Genomic DNA, 18910 nt, shown 5'->3' on the forward strand with positions numbered 1-18910 from the left:
GGGTCTTTGTTTTTTTTTTTTTTTTTTTTTTTTTTTAAGTCTTTCCTGGTATGGCAACTACTCCAGGTCCATGATCATTTTGGTTGCCCTTCTCTGTAACTTTTCTATTTCTACTACATGCTTTTTTGAGGTGCAGAGAGCAGAACAGCACACAGTATTGAAGTCATAGGTGCCCCATGGATTTGTGAAATTGCACAATTATATTTTCCATTTTGTTTTCAGTTCTATTCTTAACGATGCCCAATATTTTTTTTTGGTCACAACTACACTTTAGCTGATGTTTTTAGAGAACTATCTACAACAACCCCAAAGTCACTTTTGAGTCATAACAGCTAATTCACAACCAAACACTGAGTATAACTGAGAATATTTTCCCCATGTACATTAGCTTGTACTTGTCAATGCTGAAGTTCATCTTTCAATTTTTTGCCCATCCACATACATAGCCCCCAAGCAGACTATTTAACAATATATGCTCCTACCACAGCAGAGTAGAGCAATAACATTTAAATAATTAAGGGTGAAATCAAGTAATTTTGAAGAGAAAGGACCACAATTTCAGGTGGGCAAACTTTTGTATGCGACTAAGCAATGCCTGCAAATACTTCAGACTTCTGAATAGGCATTAGAAGTTACTTTTTAAGACTAAAATCAAGATAGTTATACTTTTGTGCAAATTTGGCTTAACTTGGGCACGTGCCAGACATAGTCTCCTTTTCTGTCAATGGCCTTTTTCCACTGATGAACAACAACATATATCCTAATATTATACAAGAGTCCATCGGCAAGTAATGCCTTCTAACTTTTATCCTGTAAGTAGGTCATGGACGTGGAAGCTGTTCTTGATGATGCCTTGCCCAAGTGAACTACAATAAACTCAGAGTTCTATGTCAAGACTGTGAAGAAACTGGTACATTACATGCAAAGAGCCCATCCCAGCAGAGGTGTCCGAGGTGCTGCTTCTTCATGATAATGCTCAACTCCACCCACAGAGACAATTTCATTATTTAGATAAACTGTGCTGCTGCTCCATCCTATGTATAGCTGGACTATTTAGGACAGACTATAAGTGTGACATTTTCAGGATTTCAGTGAAGTACTAGAAGCCATGTGACAGTGGATAAAGCACAAGGCAAAAGAAATTGTGTCATGGCCTTTTTTCATCCAGGGGCCGTTTAAAAAAAACACCACTGACAGAGACACTAAGTCATAGGTGCGTTTTACAGTTTTTACCTGTCTCACAAAGCAACCCATTGTTCCACTTAGACTTCATACTCCACTGAATATCTCTAAAATTTTGTTCCATGGCCACAGACTATAATGGAGTCCTTCCAACACTTTTAGATCCCCAAGATGTGGGTTTTTAAGACCTACTTTAAGACCTTATTCCTGCTCCCTTGCAGCCACCCTTACACATCCTCCCTCCTACTAGTTCCAGGTACTTCCTGATCAGCGGAGCTAAATTTTTCTTCTTCCTCGTCTTTTTCAATATATGCAGAACAAAAACATTGATTATGGGAAGGTAATTTTTGTTCTACTTCATACATAAACATTCCCCCTGCCTACAGCGCAAATCCCTCATTCAGCTACATCAGTGTTGGCAACTGTCAATCCTCTGGATTACAGTGTATGCACCTAGTCTATCACACCAAAACCTTCAGTGCATACACCTAGGCAAGAGTATGAAGGAGTGGAGGCTGCCCTAGACCTACTGTTCCGTCTTTAGACCATTGAGACAGAGTCCAAAGGCCATGCCGAGTCCAAACGTTCAATGCCTCAATGGTTGCAACTTTATAGATTTCATAGACATTCGGGCTGGAAGGGACCCCAGAGGATCATCAAGTCCAGCCCTCTGCCCCAGGGGCAGGAAGTCAGCAAGGATCAGAGGATTCCAGCAAGATAACTTCTGTTAGCAGACAAAACAGTAACTGCAACAGTATCTGTTGCTGACTGCCTAACTCCTCAGTGAGGGCATGTTTCTGTCACAGTGATGTGCCTTAGACTTTCTCCAACCAAGGAGTAGCCACAAGGCAGTAGGGGCTAGGGTTTTGAGGTGCCCTACATTTGTCTTACTCAGGAGGCTGCAACAGTGTGGTATTTTATAGGAGCTACCCCACCACGAGTAGCCATGCCACATGGCCACCAAGCCCTCCAGCTGGATGCAATTTATGGTCAGAATCATAAGCCCTGATAAATAATTGAGGCAGAAAAATCAGCTGTGGGTGGCACTCATACCCTCTTCACTTCAGGGAAATGAAAAAATGGAAGAATACAGGTAAAGAGGGGTTAGCTAAGGAAGAAAAGAAAGAGAAACAAAGCAGAAGAAACAAAATTCAAGCCCTTCTCAACTCTGCGGCTATACTTTGATAGATCTGATGATGTCAAACAAGAGAATGTTTTCACAGTGTAACCAACAAAAGAAAAAGATAGCGATGAGAAAAAGTCATAGCTAAAAAGCAGAGGAACTGAAATATAAACTTCTAGTTTTCTGTAAATGTTCTCTCTTTAAAAGTCTGTTCTTCTGTGCAAGATCCTATCTTTCAGGTGTTTTTAAAATGAGATTAAGTTCTTTTCTACCGTTTTGTCTGCCAAGTGAGGAAAAATAACACTTTTAATGGAATACTACAGGCTAATACATTTACTATATTTTTGGCCTTGGGACTGAAATTATACATATAGCTTTTTTAAAAGACATCTAGGTACAACAGTTAGAGTAATGATCCAGGAACTATATGAGAAGCAAATATTTTTAGGGTGTTATCTTTTATTGGACAAATGTATAGTTGGGATAAAGTTAGTCAAACTTTTGAAAGGAAGGCATTCTTTTACTTACCTTGCTAGCAATTCAATGAGATCAGTCCTGCTCATGCCATCTGGAATCAATCTTGGGATAGCAGCAATACAAGTTCTGAACAAATCAATCTTGGGTTTTCTCTCACCCCTATGCACCAAAGAAAAGTTAAAAAGGAAGCCTACTTGCAGCAATGCATCCCCAAATGTTTCAAAGCTCCGTTCAAAGCCCAGGTAACAAATTAAAGTTTTTAATAATAATACTGCATTATCATCAGCAGCAGCATAATTGAACTGATTTGCAGTTTAATTTAGTACTTTTGATGGCAGATTTTATCATCAAAATAAAAAGGAAAATGTTACAGCACCGATGAAGTTATCGCTATATTTCATTAAGACACAGAAATTAATTACAAGGATATGGCAATAATTATGATTAAATCATAATATGATACATACGTAATCATATCCTCAGGTTCCTTATTGGACATCTGCACACTAGTCATGCACATTGGCCTCCCAACTTCTTTGTCCAGATGTCTAAGAATGCTATCTAGTGCTTTTCTGACTTGAGGGTAGTATATTGACATTCCTGAAAAGTCAAAGAGTTCGGCATCACCTTTCAACTTTAAAATGTTATTTTCAACTTAGTTATATGCCATATTTGATAGTTCTTTAAGTTAAAACAGGTATCTTACTGTACGAAGGATAAGTATTTAAATATCCAATTTCTTAACTGAATTATTGCACAAATATCTTCACTTCAAAATAATAAACTATATTATTATATAAAGGTAAATAATTATTCTTGGAGGAATGTGAGAAACTAAGTGGAATGAAATGGCATTTAGCTCTCCTATTTCTTCAGTCTTGATGACAACCTGGCCCTCAACAGTAACTCAAAGACAGCTCAATGTCTGCTCTGCTCTTAAATTATACATGCAGGAATGGTCATTTAGAGACTATTTTATTAGCAAGGAAATAACAGAAAACAACAGTTCCAACCCCAATCAGTCCTTATATCCCTGGAAACGGCCGAGTAACCATACTAGGATAGGTTTTGGGCTGCTTTGTGCTATCCATAAAGTGCAAAGCAGCTAGATAGCTAAGGATGTGGTCTCTTGCACCAGATTTCATACATTTCTAATATACTATGAACATTTTTAACCTCATTACCATTACACACACCTGATTTTTTTTTTAATGACAAGTAAATATGGAATACAAATTTATAGTTTTAATATAAGCAAGTACGTATACATGAATTTAAGCCAACTAGACACTTATGAAAGAATACCACAGACCTATAACTTTTGCTTCTTCATCTGTCAAAGTTTTATTAAGAAAAATTTTCTTTACACGCAGAGTGTTTCCTGAGGGAAGAACGACTCCTGTTGTTGGCATTGGTGGTTCACCATCTTTCTGCTGCAAACTATCTGCTATCACCAGGAAGACTCTGAGGCCTACATTCATCCTCTTTATTTGAGGAGAGAGAGGGAAGAGTTGTTAAAAAACAAAACAAAACACCAAACAAAAACAGGAGAAATTATAAAAAATTCCAGTCACATTTCCTATCTTGTTTAACTATTCACACATTTCATTTTTTGCTTAGCTACTCATTATAACCTCTGCCCCCCCCCTTTTTTTTTTCTGAGAAAGTCACTATTGTACCCCCTTTAAGCAGGATTGTCTCCCTTCTCTGCTCCTCAAACATGGCAACAATCACACAGAAATAAGCAATTATCTTTTCAAAGTTTTGCATAGTATAGATGCTGTGCACTGTATGAAAATGTTTCTTTGGGCTAGGATCATAGGGAATAACCACATTTACCTCAGTGAATACATTAAGGCTTAGAGGGACGGATCCCGAAGGGGCGCAGTACCACAGTCACACAAACACATGTTCACACATGTGCACACACATGCACGCCTCCCTCTCCTGCCCACTTTGGCTGTGTGTTACATGTGTAGTGAGCTTTCCAGAGCTCCTGTGGGTCCCCTTATGAGTTTACAAGCTGGTGTGCCCAGAGTTCCTGCTTTCAAGCAGCTCTGGAGCCTACAGCTGTTTATTACTCCCCTCCCACCTCCTCAACCCCAACTTACTTCAGCAGCAAGGAAAAGGACGGGATGAGAAGCAGTAGCAGTAGCAGCAGCAACAACAGCTCCTGCTTTGATGGAGGCCAGCCACTCGTTGCCTCCCTTCCCTTGCTGCTGAATTGAGGGGGTGGAGCTAATAGCAGCAGGTTTCAGAGCTAAAAGCAGAGACTCCAGTAGGCCACATGCCAGTGAGCTTGTAGAGCTCAGAGCATAGGGCGAGCTCCAGCAGAGTTCACTGGCATCCAAGATCACAGTGGAGGGTAGCAGCCACAGCCACACCACCAGTATGTCACGCGTGCAATGAGCTCTTTTCACTGTGCATACATTATATTGCCAAAAGGAAGGGTGGCTGCACCCTTGGTTCTGTGATTCCACATCCACATATGGAGGTTCCCAGTTCTTCTACCCTGTTATAACATGCTGAATACTAGACTTGTGTGAATAGGGAAGTATTCGGTTCAGATTCAGCCGATTCAGAGGACAGTGGATTTGGATATTCAGATCACTGTCCTGAATCAATTCAGCCGAATCAGCTTCGGAAGACCCGGTGCTGATTTGAACAGATTTGGATTGGCCGGGAAGAGGCAGACACAGCTGGGTGGCTCCTCTGGCTGTGCCTGCCTCTGCCCAGGTGTGGGGAGCCATGGGAGAAGCCACCATGGCTGCCCTGCTTGGCCCCAGCCTAGTCCTGGCACTTAATAAAAAACCTGTGTGGCAGCTGCCCCATAGCACAGATGCAGCACGGCTTGGCAGGGCGCCATATGCTGTCTGGGAGCTGGGGCCACTGGGGCTGAGTGCAGCTGGGCTCCACTGCCCCGTGGTGTGCAGGGGCAACTCTGCCATGAGCCCCGAATCACTCCTGCTATAGCTCGTGAATGCAGGGCTTTTTTAAGTGCCAGGAGGCCGGGCTGGGCAGGTAGCCATGGGGGCTTCTACCGCAACTCCTCTGGTTGTGCCTGCCTCTGCCCCAGTGAGAGGAGCTGCGGGGGCTATGCCCTGCTGCCGCTTGCCCCATTCCACCTGGAGCAAACCATGCCCACATTCCTGCCCCCACCCTGCCCTGGCTGAGCAAGCAGCAGCAGGGCAGAGCCCCCACTCCCAGCGCTGCTGCGCCCACATCCCACACCTCCCACCCCCCCGGGCTGGACAGCTTGTCCCAGCCCCAGCTCCAATCCCTCCCTCCCCCATGCCCTTCCCCAACCAACTTACCAGCTGGAGGCACTGTCAGCTGCCTGTTTAGTCTATGGCCGAATCTGCAAATTGGCTGAATCTTTTCCGAGGCTTTTCTGAATTGATTTAGATGCTCTGAATCGATTTAAAGCTTTTACTTGGTCTCCCAATTCTATTTGGCTTTGGAGATTTGGTCCCCAAATGGGGCCGAATCTCCTCCAAATCGAATCAGCTACCAAAGTTTCACACAGCCCTACTGAATACCTGTCTTTAGCTCTTTACACATTTCTCTGCAATGAATAATGTCACAGTAACATAGACAATGCTCAGTCACAAAAATCTTCAAATGATTTTACCTCTGGGTTAATAGTGAATGTTTTAGGTGATTTTCCAACACTGAGAAGATCAAATATTATTTCTTTCATTGCAAAATCCAAACGTTCCTATGAAGAAAAACATGACATCAGATTCTCTTTGTATTCACATGGATAACTTCAGCACCCACACAAGAAGCCTAATGTCTTGCTAGCCTATAAATAGCTAAAAAAGTTTTTAAAAATATTCCTCTTGGTTTATAATCCCTCAAAAGTCAGGAATGGTAGTTAGTGACTCAGTGAACTGCAGGAAGTAAAGGGATTATCTCATCATTAATGTATCTGAACACTGTGCTGGAGGATTAAATTTGATCCCTGGCTCCGTCACAGAGCTCCTATGTGATAACAAACTTTTTTTTTTTTTTTTTTTTTTTTTAAGAGGTGGTCCCAAAGGAAAGGAAGAATAATCCAATGGCTAAGAATGTAATTTTGTTAAGAGATGAGGGGTCCGCCCCACCTAACCTCTCAACAAGAGTGTTGTAGGAGGTCCATTACATGAAAGATCAGGAAGCAGCCACATACTATAGTGATAGGTACCATGTTACTACCCAAAATTGACAGCCTGTATATTTCATACTTTAATAATGCCTATTGGTGTTTGTAACATGGGGCCTGTTCAGGGCTGCTTTCCCTGCAGCCCCCCCACCTGTTCCTGGGCTAACCTCTCGCATTCTCACCTGCCATGCCTTGATGTTAATTAGTTAATAGATGTTAATCAAGCAGGAGGCTGCCCATTTTCTGCCCTGATGCCAGGGGGCACTATCTGCGGCTCCTTTCCTTCCCTTCACCGCAGCCCAAGGCTCGCAGATGGCATCACTATGTTCTCACTATCACTGGCCCCTACACTAGGCCCCACAATCCTCCTGATTGAACCCCAACCTGGAACCCTCTCATCAAGTGGTCTCTCATCCACCTTCATATTGGGCAGCATAGCTCCCTGACCCGCTTCCCCTTCCGGGTGTGGTCACCCCACCGGGACCCTCGGCTCTCTAGCCCTGGCCCACCTCCAGGCCAGTCGGAACCCCAGGCCCTCACCTCTTGCGCGTTCCTCATGGTGGGCCCCCAGCCTCTTGACCCTTCCGGTCCTGGGCCCAGCATGGTCCAGTCAGGGGAAGTTCAGACAGGCATTGAGTTTATGTCCCTTTCCTCTCTCCGAGGGTCCACTCTCTTGTCCCTCCAAAACAAAGGGTAACCCACCCGACTGTGGGGGCTAGGGGTTAAGGCGCCCTGACCTGCCTTTCACTGGGGTGGTAACTGGCCTGGCATTTCCTGGGGGCTCCCACACTACTGGGAGCCCCACCAGGCCACCCACTCCTGGCAGGGTGAAGTTTTAGGTCATGCCCAGGACCAGGAGCCTCCTGCCCATCCCCTACAGCTCCTCCCTTACCTCCAGATGATATCAGCAGCCCTCCGGCCAGGTGATGTTGTTGCCTGGCCTCCTGCAGCAGAACTACCCTCATTTTATGGGCAGTCCTGAATCTAAAATGGCTGCCCTAATCAGGCACCTGCTGGCTGCTGCCTTCTGGCCTTTAAAGTGGCAGACACCAACAGTGTGCTGCCACAGTGTTCCAATCTAAAAAATTATATATGTTACTGCTCAAATACCATGGTACATTATAAATGCATGTAGCAACATCTCACCACACAAAATAGGAAGGGCCATCAGGAGTCTTTCAGTTTAAACTAAATCATGTTCAGACTTAACTGTAATTTAGGTCACAGGAAAATGGTTTTCAGTTTTCGTAACTGCCATTGTTCATAAATAGCCGATCGTTAATTGTAATTACTTTTAGGTTTATGTATCAATTTTATTCCTGATGTACCTCTGCTAATTTCAGCGTAACTGCTCCAAGTATAAATTTGTCTTTTTAAGCTTCTTTCAAAGAGATCTTACCTGAGCAATGAACTGAATAATCTTCACAAATATATTTAGAGGCGTGTCTCGAGGGACCACACTACGTGAGCCTTTTGGAAAAAGTGCTGATACAATGCTCATGAGACGGCTATAGGGATTTAGAAACAAACATTACTAACAAATCCAACTTCTGAGAAAAAGATATTTTTTCTTTAATAAAGATAGGTATTTTATAATTAAGTTGGAGTTTTTGTTCCACAATACTATATAGCTAAACAGGATTAAAAATGACCTCTCAAGTCATCAAACCCAGATCCCCTGCAATTTCAGGCAACCATATCATATAGTCTCTTTTATAAAAGTTATCAACTTCTACTTGGAAACTCAGTTAGGTTTTGTGCCTCCTTCATTTCTATTGGAAAGCATCCCCCCCCCAATGCTTTTGTATCATATGCTGTCCTAGATTTTATTTTTGTATGTTCAATAAAGCAAGTTCTGCTGGTCTCCACTATTAAGATAGGCTCTCTATTCAACTGACCATTCTACTAGCCCGTCCAGATCCGTGTCAATTTAAATTACTCTTTATATAATTAAAAATAATTTTTAAATAAATTATAAATTGTAACATACTTTTGTGTAAAGTGTACGTACCTTTGCGTTACAGTGTTGCTTTCACATTTTATTCTTATAACATAAACCCACAATAATCTGTAGAGAGATTCCAGTGCAACTCGAGACATTTTTGGATCTTTATTCTGTAAAACAAATTTAAAACGCGGTTAGTATCCACCATTGAAATACTCACCCAAAAGCCTTACTTTATTCACTAGAGAAAATTCTAGTATTTTGAAGTTAATTTTAAATAATTTTAAAAAAGAAGTCTGATGTATTAAATATTTGAAATATCAACTTAATTAAAATATATTTCCATTACTGTATGCATTTAAATACAAACTTCAGATTATTTTCCATGATTCTGTCAGTTTGAGAGCAAAGGAGTAAGTTGATCCTTCCTGTGAGATGAGCCTCAGGAATTTACTGCCTCGATTTCTTCTTCTTATGCCTACAATGCTGTTGAAAATGAGTATAGCTGTCCTTATGCTCACAAAGCACAGTTCAAATACAGGGCTGGTGTCCAAACCTGCTCCTACAGTTTGACTTTATTGCTGACTTAACATGACTGAAGTTTGTTCTGTCCTTTTTCTCTTGACCTTGACTCTCAGGATTTCTGCCTGCAAAGATCTCCTGTCCCTATTATTAGTTCTCTCATTCTGCTCAAGGGAACCCTTACCCTTTGAACCTTGGCTTAAAGCTAAAGAATTCTATCTTGCCTGGATTCCATTCTAAGACTACACGAGTTACAAGGAAAGCTGTCTCTCCCAACAGAGACCCAGGCCCTGAAGTTCTTTCAGAGAATGTTCATGGAACTGAACAAACAAATAATAGATATGGCTTCCCATCAGAACCATGGAAAGAAGATGTGGATTAAAAAAGGTTGGAACATAACAATTACAAGCAATAAGATCATGTATCATTCTGCTTAACTCGCATAGTAGAGAGACTGTAATTTTTAACGTTTTCTTGAAGAGAAATACAGGATATATAGGCTTCATTGAAAAAGTGTGTTTTAAAGGAGGAACTTGAATTAAGCTCAGTGTATATAACAGATAACACAGTTTTCACTTTTACCAACATTTACTTCAAGAGACAGTAGATCCTCATGTTCACTGAAACAAGTCTGTCTATTCATTGTTATACAGTCAAAGTCTTTAGCAAAAATACACTATCTTGAATTTCCCTCATGAATGGCAATAAAGTTCTTGAGTATAATATTTAAAGAAACTACCATTTTAAAAGGAAGGTGAAGTTAGAAGTTAAGAAAAACTTATTACTGGCTTCTAATGAGCAGGTTAGGAGAAAGGAAGCAGAGATTCAAATAGCTGATGAACAATGTTCCAAATCTCTCTATTATTGATATCTGAGGAGATTTAACTTGTTGTAGCTATTTCCAACCAGTTAAGATCAAGATTTCCTTTTTGCAGGAACAGCAGACAAGTTGTGCATCTGCTAACATTGTATCTGTAGAATTAATAAGCATTCATAATTAAAAGGGTAGCATGTTTATAAAGGCAACACTGAAAAATCCAAGTCAATCTCAATCATTTTCTTTTATTGCTAAGCCTTTTTACACTTTCATCACTTTCCTATAAGCAGATGGCAAACCAACACATATGCTTGGAGGAAATAGGTTTTAATTCTAATTACAATAAATTATGGCAAAACGTCAATAATGCTTACACAATAGAACTACAGTTTCTTCTCCTTAAATCTGGACTTAAAATCCTGACACATTCCAGTTTTATCTAATACATGTTAGGGTCTTACTTGGAATACTTTGTTCAGTTATTTTTTTGCAAAGATAAATGTGTTATTCCCTAATAATCTTCTTGGTTAATATACCAGCAGGGTATGACATAAACTGTCAAGAAATCTTACCAAAGTATTACCAAATCAAAAACCCCCCAAAAGACAGCAAATATACACTGGTCTTACGTGACACGTTAAAATGAGTCAATGGTACAAAATATCTCAGTGAAGGCAAGAAACAAAAACAGTATTTTTTCCATGCGAGTCAAATGTAGTCACTTACTGAAAAAAGTACTTTTAAATACTGAAATTACACTTTTCTTCTGAACTAAAACAATTTCTACTTTTTAAAACCTGCAAAACCAACAGTGTCAAAGTCTTTCAAGTTAGTTCTTCTGCAAATTATCATATTACATTAGTTCCACATTTTTATTGTGAAATAGGCTTCCAAGTCTGCTCACAGGCAAAACATTTTTATTTGTAATACATGAAACAGAAATAACCAAATGTCTAATGTAGGTATTTTATTCCCTACTATAAACATGCACTTATCAATAAACTGTGCTGCAAAATTGTTGCTCAGTCTCACAAATCTATCTTCTCTCAGATCAATTGGTACTAGACCATTTGTCAAACTTTCTCCCTTTGTCCTTCAGGGAAAAAAGCTCTGACCAGATTAGTTATGTTTTGAGCTGTTGCTTCTTGATAGTGCTTAAGGCAGCTGTACAGAACCAAACAAAACACAGAATGCAACAAAGAACACAAAAACAAAATAGTGCAATTACAGGAGACAAAGCAACTTTTCACTGAGTTATTACAACATCTTAACTCACCTGCAGTGTTTCTATTTGTTTTCTGATACTGTTGTTAGATGGCATCTAAATAAAGCAATGTGAAACAGCAAAACATAACAAACATGAGAATGGGAGGCACATGCATGTTAGATGAAAAAAAGCACAAAACAACATATAGCTGTATTCTAGGGACTCTATTCAGTAGAAATACAGTTTTGCTGACAACGGCAGTGAATGCTCCTTCAAATACCATGGCTTGTTTGCAGTGGACATTAATATTAATTCCATAAGGCAAAAAAAAGTGTTTTCTGTCATCATTTTCTTCTACATGACATCCTTTTTCCATTTAGGGAGAACCTAGAAATCTTCCTCCCCCTAATGGTCAGCAGAGGTAACAAACTCCCCTATCCCCATACTTAAGGAACCTGCTTATCTTGTGATGAGTTTACTAAAAAAGTGGCCAGAGCAGATCACTATAGTTTTAACCACTTTTTATCATCATGGTTGCAGACTACTACACTGATTCAGGGAAGTACTTGTGTAGGGGGGGAAAAAAAAAAAATCACAGAGATATATATATATTTCTGTATTCTTAATTTCCACTGACTTTCTGCACAGACAGAATTGGAAGTTATTGCTATTGCCCTAAGCCCTAGATGTCCTGGGATCTAGCTTCTAGCTACAGAATATACCTAAGAGACCACTAGTTTCTCTGTGCTATACTGTCCCAGGTTTAATCATTGGACATTCTTAAACTGGAGCAGCAGAAGAAAGAGAGATTGCTGATAGGGTGCTTTCTGTGACAACACCTCAGTACTGGAATGCCCATGTCCGGTGTGAAATAGCCCAAAAGTTCTAACCTTTAAGGCACATTGCAAAGCCCATGTTTTTCCCTAGCTTATGAGAAGCAAGTTTGTAAGAATAAATCAGTGGTTTGAAAATATTATTGTTTTGGTCTTTAATTTACCTAGTTTACCCTGCCCCCACTGGTGCTCAGACATAACCTGCTAAAACTGTAATGTTGACCATTATAATTTAAAAGATGTGAGGGACACCTAGAACAAATGGGTAAACAATCTTTAGTATTGTGCATATAACTTGGTAAATTCACACAAATATAAATGTTATCATCAGGAGATCAGATAAAAATAAGGGAGTGAGAACTTGAGAGAGGAACTTACTGGGCAATTCATAGCTTCAAAAAGTAAAGGGATTACTCATTATACACTGCATGCATTTTAATCATCTCCAAAAGGCAGAGGCACAAATTTAGCCATAGTGAAACAGAAATATAGTTGGGCTATAGTTTTAATGATTCACTCCAGTGAACTCCCAGTCAAAAGCCAGATACACCAAAAGAGAGTAGTGCAGGTTGAATGATTCCACACTCTACTTACATATCCTGCTAAATCAGTGCATAATAGCCCAAACCACAACATTCTGCAGAAGCTTATCTATAAAATTTCTGCTGAATAGAGCCCAAAGGTAAATGTGTTAAGCTGTTAGTATCTAACAAAACTATCCAAAATATTAAGTGCATGCTGTGCAATTACTAATTAAACTCCTTGGCACTGATAGTTTTAATGAGTCCATTGTCAGCAATGGACATTAAGCCAGAAAAATCTAGTTCTCAGCATGTAAAGAATTAAAAAAAAAAACTGATTTAATGTAATAAGCAAAATTAATAAAACAGAAATCAAAGCAGACATTGCAAATATGTTAGATGAAAAATATACAAAAAACCAACAAGCAACAGAAAAGTATGAAAGATGTCATGAAAACAAATGACCCTTCACAGAGTAAAAAATCGGTATTTCATTTTGGCAGCTTTCATCATGGATTTACAAATTTTTAAATAAGCAGCATGTAGACACCATTTGGAAACTGTTAAATGCAGAAAACCATTAAAAATGCTGACGTGGAACACACAATTGTATTAAAATATCTAAATCAAGATATTAAATGGAATCATGAACTTTAATCAAAATTGATAAAACATTGTATAATATTAAATAATTTAATTAACAAGAGGACACACATTTTCCAAGTATCAGTGATTTGTATATTAGATCAAACAAGTAGTGTTTAGAATTCTATCAAGTACTGGGGGGAGTTAAAGGAACACTAAGTTTAATACTGAAAACATGCATAACTGACAGCATATATGAAAGGTTAACTGCCCTCTGCAACAGGGACTGGCAACTTTTTTCAAGGTGCAGGCCAGAACAACTTTGCTCCATTCTGGTGCAGGCCAGACAGCCATGGCAACATATCAGCAGCATGAGGCTTTTTTTGCACACTCGCCTAAGTCATGCACTGGGAGCTGCACCCACACTGCCACTGCTTCTCTTAGCTCCTCATGTCCTGATGTGAGCACAGCTTCCAGCTGGAATGGAGTTGGCTGGGGCTGGGAGCTGGAAGCTGCTTCCATGTTGCTCTGTTGGTTCTAGAATAGCATTTACTACAGATACTACTGACAGAGCTGTGCAGACAAACCAGTGAAGCTAATGTAAAGACAGCAGAAAGGAGTTAGTTGTTACATTTCTTTTACCGTGCCATGCCAACATCGGTACCACATAAAACCTCACAGAAAACTTCAACGTTGCAATTATTTCACAGTGTCCTTTAAACAAGTAGTAACTTCATTTGGTATTAAAATATTGCAATTGTAAGAAACTGCTATTGATTTACAGTTCCTGAACTGAGAATGATTCTTACCTTTAAATGTGACAAACAGTTCTGCAGGAAAATGTGCCAGTTATTTAAAAAAAATTGTTTCTGACTCACACACAACAGGCAGGTGATCAATGGATACAAAGCCTGAGTAGGGGGGAAAAAAGAATTGATCAAATTGCTCTTTGAGAAATACATGCAGGGACAAAACAATCATCTTAGTAAAACCTGAGACAGGTTTGGATCATCAATAATATTGCCTTGTTTTCTGGTCTACTTTCAGCATAAAATAAATTTAATTTAATATAGTTTGTAAGTACTGGAACAACACTGAGCTTTGTTTGCTGGTGTACCATAAGATCTGTTAACATGTAATAAGTTATTGAGCAGAATATATACTAGTTCTTATTATAAAAGCTAATGTCAATTACAGCCATTTTGATATAACACGAGATTTAAGGGAGAGCAATACAGTGTAGTTAAATAATAAGAATAATGCAAGTGCTTCTGAATTTAAAAAAATGCTAAACTACCTTCTCAATGCTTACTTCGATAGTGATCCTACATCACTCTGGCTGTAAGTAAGAATGACAGCAGTTCCTTTATTCTTGGAATCCTAATATAGGAATTCACTCCACTAAAAGTTCCCATACATGAAAATGAAGAAGAAACAGCCCTGGGCTGGGCTGTGCTGTCCACTCCAGAGAGAAGGATTGGTCCCACCCCTTTGCCCCTTAGCTGGAGCAGTGAGGGCTGGCTGACAAGGGGGTGGAGATGAGAAATCCAGCTGGGGACCACAGCTGGGTCTGCTGGAGGAATTGGCCGGGGGGGTGGGAAAAGCAGCCCCTACCAGACTTTGCCCCACTGGAGTGAGGGGGCAGCGATGAACAACCTGAGAAGGACTATTCCCCCACTGCCCCAGGCAAACTGCAGCTGGGGTCTGGGAGGGGCTTTAATTCCCCCCCCCCCAAGCTCAGTGTTGGCCACACCCCTTGCTCTCTGCTTGAGTAGGACGCAGGGTACAGGTGGGCAACAGCCTGAGGGGGACTGCCCGACCCCCCATGCAAAACGCCAGCTGGGGTCTGAAGTCTGAGGGAATTTAATCCCCCATCCCCTGGCTCAGTGTGCTGGTGTGACCAAAGAAAGCACAGAACTACGTTTACATTATAAAATGGCAGGAGACCAGCAGACTCCACCCCCACCCAACTCTGGCAGAGACTGAGGCAGGAAAGCAGTTGATAAGGGAGGGGGTGTAATTCCCTTCAGCTCCCCCAGGCCATGGGGGAGGAGGAAGAGGCTGGGGAACCGGGGCTGGAGGGACTGGTCCCCTGCCACCTGTGAGCACTGGGATCTCTACTACAACACCTAAGACCACATGCTGATTCCCAAGGACTTTCTGAATACCTGCCTGTAAGGAGACTTATGCAAGGATTTCTCTTGTCTTCTTGGTTTACATTTTAACTCAGACTAAGCTGTGTGTGCTCTCGCTGTGTTTATTGGGCTGTATCTTAGCTTAGGCAAAGACTTTTGGTTGTTTTTTGTTGTGTGCTTGAGTTTGCAAATTACTGTGCTCAATACATGCTTGCATCAGAAAAAGGACTATTCTTGTTCAAGCTTTTATCCATTCAGTGCCAATAACCTTTTTCTCCACCCATCCCCTCCCCAGCCTGGCAGCCTCAAGCAGGGATTGGAGAGGAGGAGGCAGAACCCTGGCAGGCACTGTCCCCCCATCCAGGAAGACCCCATGGGGCTGTGTATGCCAGGGACGGGATCTAAAATCCCAACTTCCAGTATGCTAGCCCAGGGCTGGAGCCTAGTCACACTCCCTCCGTTGGAGCAGAGGGTGGGGAGAAAAGCCTTGAAGCTTCAGTCCTCTCCCTTTGGCAGTGGCTTGTAGGCTGGGAGGTGTGCTTTAGCCCCCTCCCTGACTTATGGCCTAAGCCACTGCAGGCATGTGTCTGCAATTCCTGAATCAAAAGTGAATGTCTGTTCCCTGCTTCTCAGTTTAATCTCTGCATCTTAGATTAACCTGCAAAGACTGATTCAATTCAATCTGGGGCTTTTTGACTGTCTGTACTTCGCCCTAAACTGTAAGACTGAGATTAAAGATGGGGCAGGTTTAGCATAAACTATATGACACTAATTCTTGTGCCTCATAAGAGGGCAGGATTCAATTTAAAGAACACGCAATATTTCTAAGGCAAATCATTTGTCTAAAACCATAAAATAAGTCAGTCAAGTCAAGAGTTGAAATATTTCTTAAATACCAGTGAGTGCTTCTTTCTTGAGCTCAATTCAAAGGTAGTCTGATAGAGCATCTCCACAAAGTTTTTCAAACATGGTACATTGACTTCATTTTTAACAGCCTAATGGAAATAAATATACATAAGTACAAAGACATATAAAGAACAATGTTAAGATGCAATTAAGAACAATGTTAAGAACAACTGCGTGCACTTAAGACAGTTAAAGGCATTTAGATCACCTTTAAGATTAGTGAGGAGATATTCAAGTCCTTCCATCTGAGACGTATTAACAGTACATGAAATACAATTGTGCCATACAGCACAACATCTAGCAAAATGATGAAAATGTTGCAACTAAGGAGCGTTAGAAACATGTCACCTGAATTCCCACACTTAAAGCAAGTTAAAGTAGTAAATTAAACTATTTTATCATTAGTCAACACCAAGTTTTTGCACAATATACATTTTAAGGAGTTTGGGGTATTTTTTTCTTCAAGACATACTTACAGCAGCCACAGGGATGAGAATTTCCACAAACAAACCAGCAAGTGCATGTTTTATGTCTTTATCTTTTACTTCCAAGAAGTACTGAGCACATTCCTTTATAATGAAGAGTTTAAAAAAAAGGATTTTCAGTTGCATAAAAATATCTATGTAAGACAGTAGATGACAACTAGTCAAAATTAAAATGTAACAAACAAAAGTTTCTCCAGCAATATTGTAGAACTATTCGCAGTACTCCCACAAGTTTTTGAAAACTGAAAAGGAAATATCTCAGTAGCAATTACTTATCACTTATTAACAGATAACAGAAGGGATCATTTTCTGCAATGATTATTTTAAAGCTTCTGAAAAAAGCGGTTGTCTTTCTATCATTACTAGCAATTTGCAAGGTAAAAAAACAAAACAAAACCAAACTAACATTTATGTAGTGGTTTAATTTTTCAACCTGATTTATTGTCAATAACTGGTAACACCATTTAGAGGAGAAAATGTGTGCGCACACAACACTCCAAAGGAAACCTAAAGCACGGGTGTCAAACTGGTTTGGTCCCTCAGGCAAGATCCGGACCCTAGGGGCTCCCATGGGTTGGATCAAGACCCACCTCGAGTGGCAGGGTGAGTAAAGTCAGGAGGGTACAGGATTAATGTGGCCAACACTTGGTCCAAACTGCTGAAATGCATCCCAAGCACTGCCCCCATATCCCAGATTTTGGCAACAGACCCTACCTTTGTTCAGCCTACCCTAAAATCCCTGGTCCCTCCTACACTTTCATACTACAGGAATTGTCTTGTTATGGTCCAAATTTTCAGCTCCTTAAGAAGGCACTGTGAAAGGCCTTCTGTAAGGCCAGAGGCTCCAGCCTAGCTGCGAGCAGTAACATCAATTACAGGCTGCTCAAGGGGACTGGACCAGGTGAGAGAGAGAAGCAGCCACAGGAAGTCAAAAGGCTTGTAGGCAGGGGAAGCCAGAAAGACAGGCAGACAAAAGGGGGAGGCGGGGGGGAGAGAGAGAGAGAGTGTCCTGGCCAGAAGCTGCAATACCAGACCAGGGACTCTCAGGATCTGGGAAAAGACCCAGGTGCTGAGACTGGGAGCAGCAGCACCACATCAGGGAGTCACAGACAGCTTGAGAGAAAAGAATGAAGTGAGGAAGGAGCTTCTCAAGTTGAAAAGGAACCTTCTCAGAGGCTGAAGAGGATGTAGACCTGTAAGTTAACCCTTTATGGACCCTGTTTATATTAGCGTTGGACTGACATGTGGGAGGATGCCTATGGGACAGTCGTGCCCTGAGAGTGAGGGACTGTATCATGTTTAAAGACTTGAGTCAATCCTAAATCCACTGCAAGCACTTACATGTATGTATGTAAGTCTTCGCCAGGATTACAACTTAAACCAGTAATTGACTACCAAAAATATAACATTAGTTTTAAACAAGTTCTCAGTTACTAATACTGTATTCTTAAAAAGGTCTTTATATATGAGGTCATTAAAGATACCAAGAGTAAAAGAGTACCAAGAGGTCTTTGTACTTGCACTCTGATAAATTGATGAAAGAAATCTGTTGATGAAAAGCAGCCGTAAAGTCTCAGATTGTGCTTCTACCAGACAAGGTACGTACTCCCCCCCACCCCACCATTTAACACAGGGGGAAAAACCCCTTGTCTTAGAATCAAGTACAAGGGCAGTGGGCAGAGGGGAGGGGGCAGGAGGCTGCTGCAACTTGGGCTGCAGCTCCTACCAAGAGTTGGAACTGTAGCCACAACTGCTGCTGGTCTCTGTCTCACCTCCCTGCACCCCTCTCAATCCCCCGTGTGCAGCGCCTGCCCCCTTTCTCCCTCTCATGCAGCCTTTGACCCCCTCACCTGCCCCTCTCCTTTGCTCCATGACAGCAGGCTCTGTACAAGCTGCAAACTGAGGCAGTCCCAGCCCAGCCCCAAAGAAACATCCTGCACGCTGCATGGATGCTGGGGGGGGGGGGTTGAGGCTGGGGCCATGCCCAGTGCCCCAGGCTACAACGGGAAGGGGGCCTCCTGGGGCAAA

The 18910-nt window shown here is 41.2% G+C and overlaps 1 protein-coding gene across 5 annotated transcripts in view; it reads right to left on the reverse strand.

The window, feature by feature from the left end:
- FRYL (FRY like transcription coactivator) overlaps nt 1–18910 on the reverse strand; it is a 376409-nt gene that overhangs the window by 131332 nt on the left and 226167 nt on the right. For 4 of the 5 annotated variants that reach the window (XM_019525974.1, XM_019525975.1, XM_019525976.1 and 1 more), the window contains 10 exons: nt 16874–16966; nt 16388–16486; nt 14166–14267; nt 11487–11531; nt 8938–9041; nt 8326–8434; nt 6414–6500; nt 4095–4266; nt 3250–3382; nt 2834–2941 (listed from right to left, as the gene is read on the reverse strand). In XM_019525974.1, the coding sequence (XP_019381519.1) occupies nt 2834–2941; nt 3250–3382; nt 4095–4266; nt 6414–6500; nt 8326–8434; nt 8938–9041; nt 11487–11531; nt 14166–14267; nt 16388–16486; nt 16874–16966 (1052 nt within the window). The remainder of the gene's footprint in view (nt 1–2833; nt 2942–3249; nt 3383–4094; nt 4267–6413; nt 6501–8325; nt 8435–8937; nt 9042–11486; nt 11532–14165; nt 14268–16387; nt 16487–16873; nt 16967–18910) is intronic. The other variant, XM_019525973.1, reaches the window with a different exon arrangement.

This window comes from Gavialis gangeticus, unplaced genomic scaffold (genome assembly GCF_001723915.1).
Source record: "Gavialis gangeticus isolate Ggan-Ray unplaced genomic scaffold, GavGan_comp1, whole genome shotgun sequence".
Lineage (NCBI taxonomy): Eukaryota > Metazoa > Chordata > Crocodylia > Gavialidae > Gavialis > Gavialis gangeticus.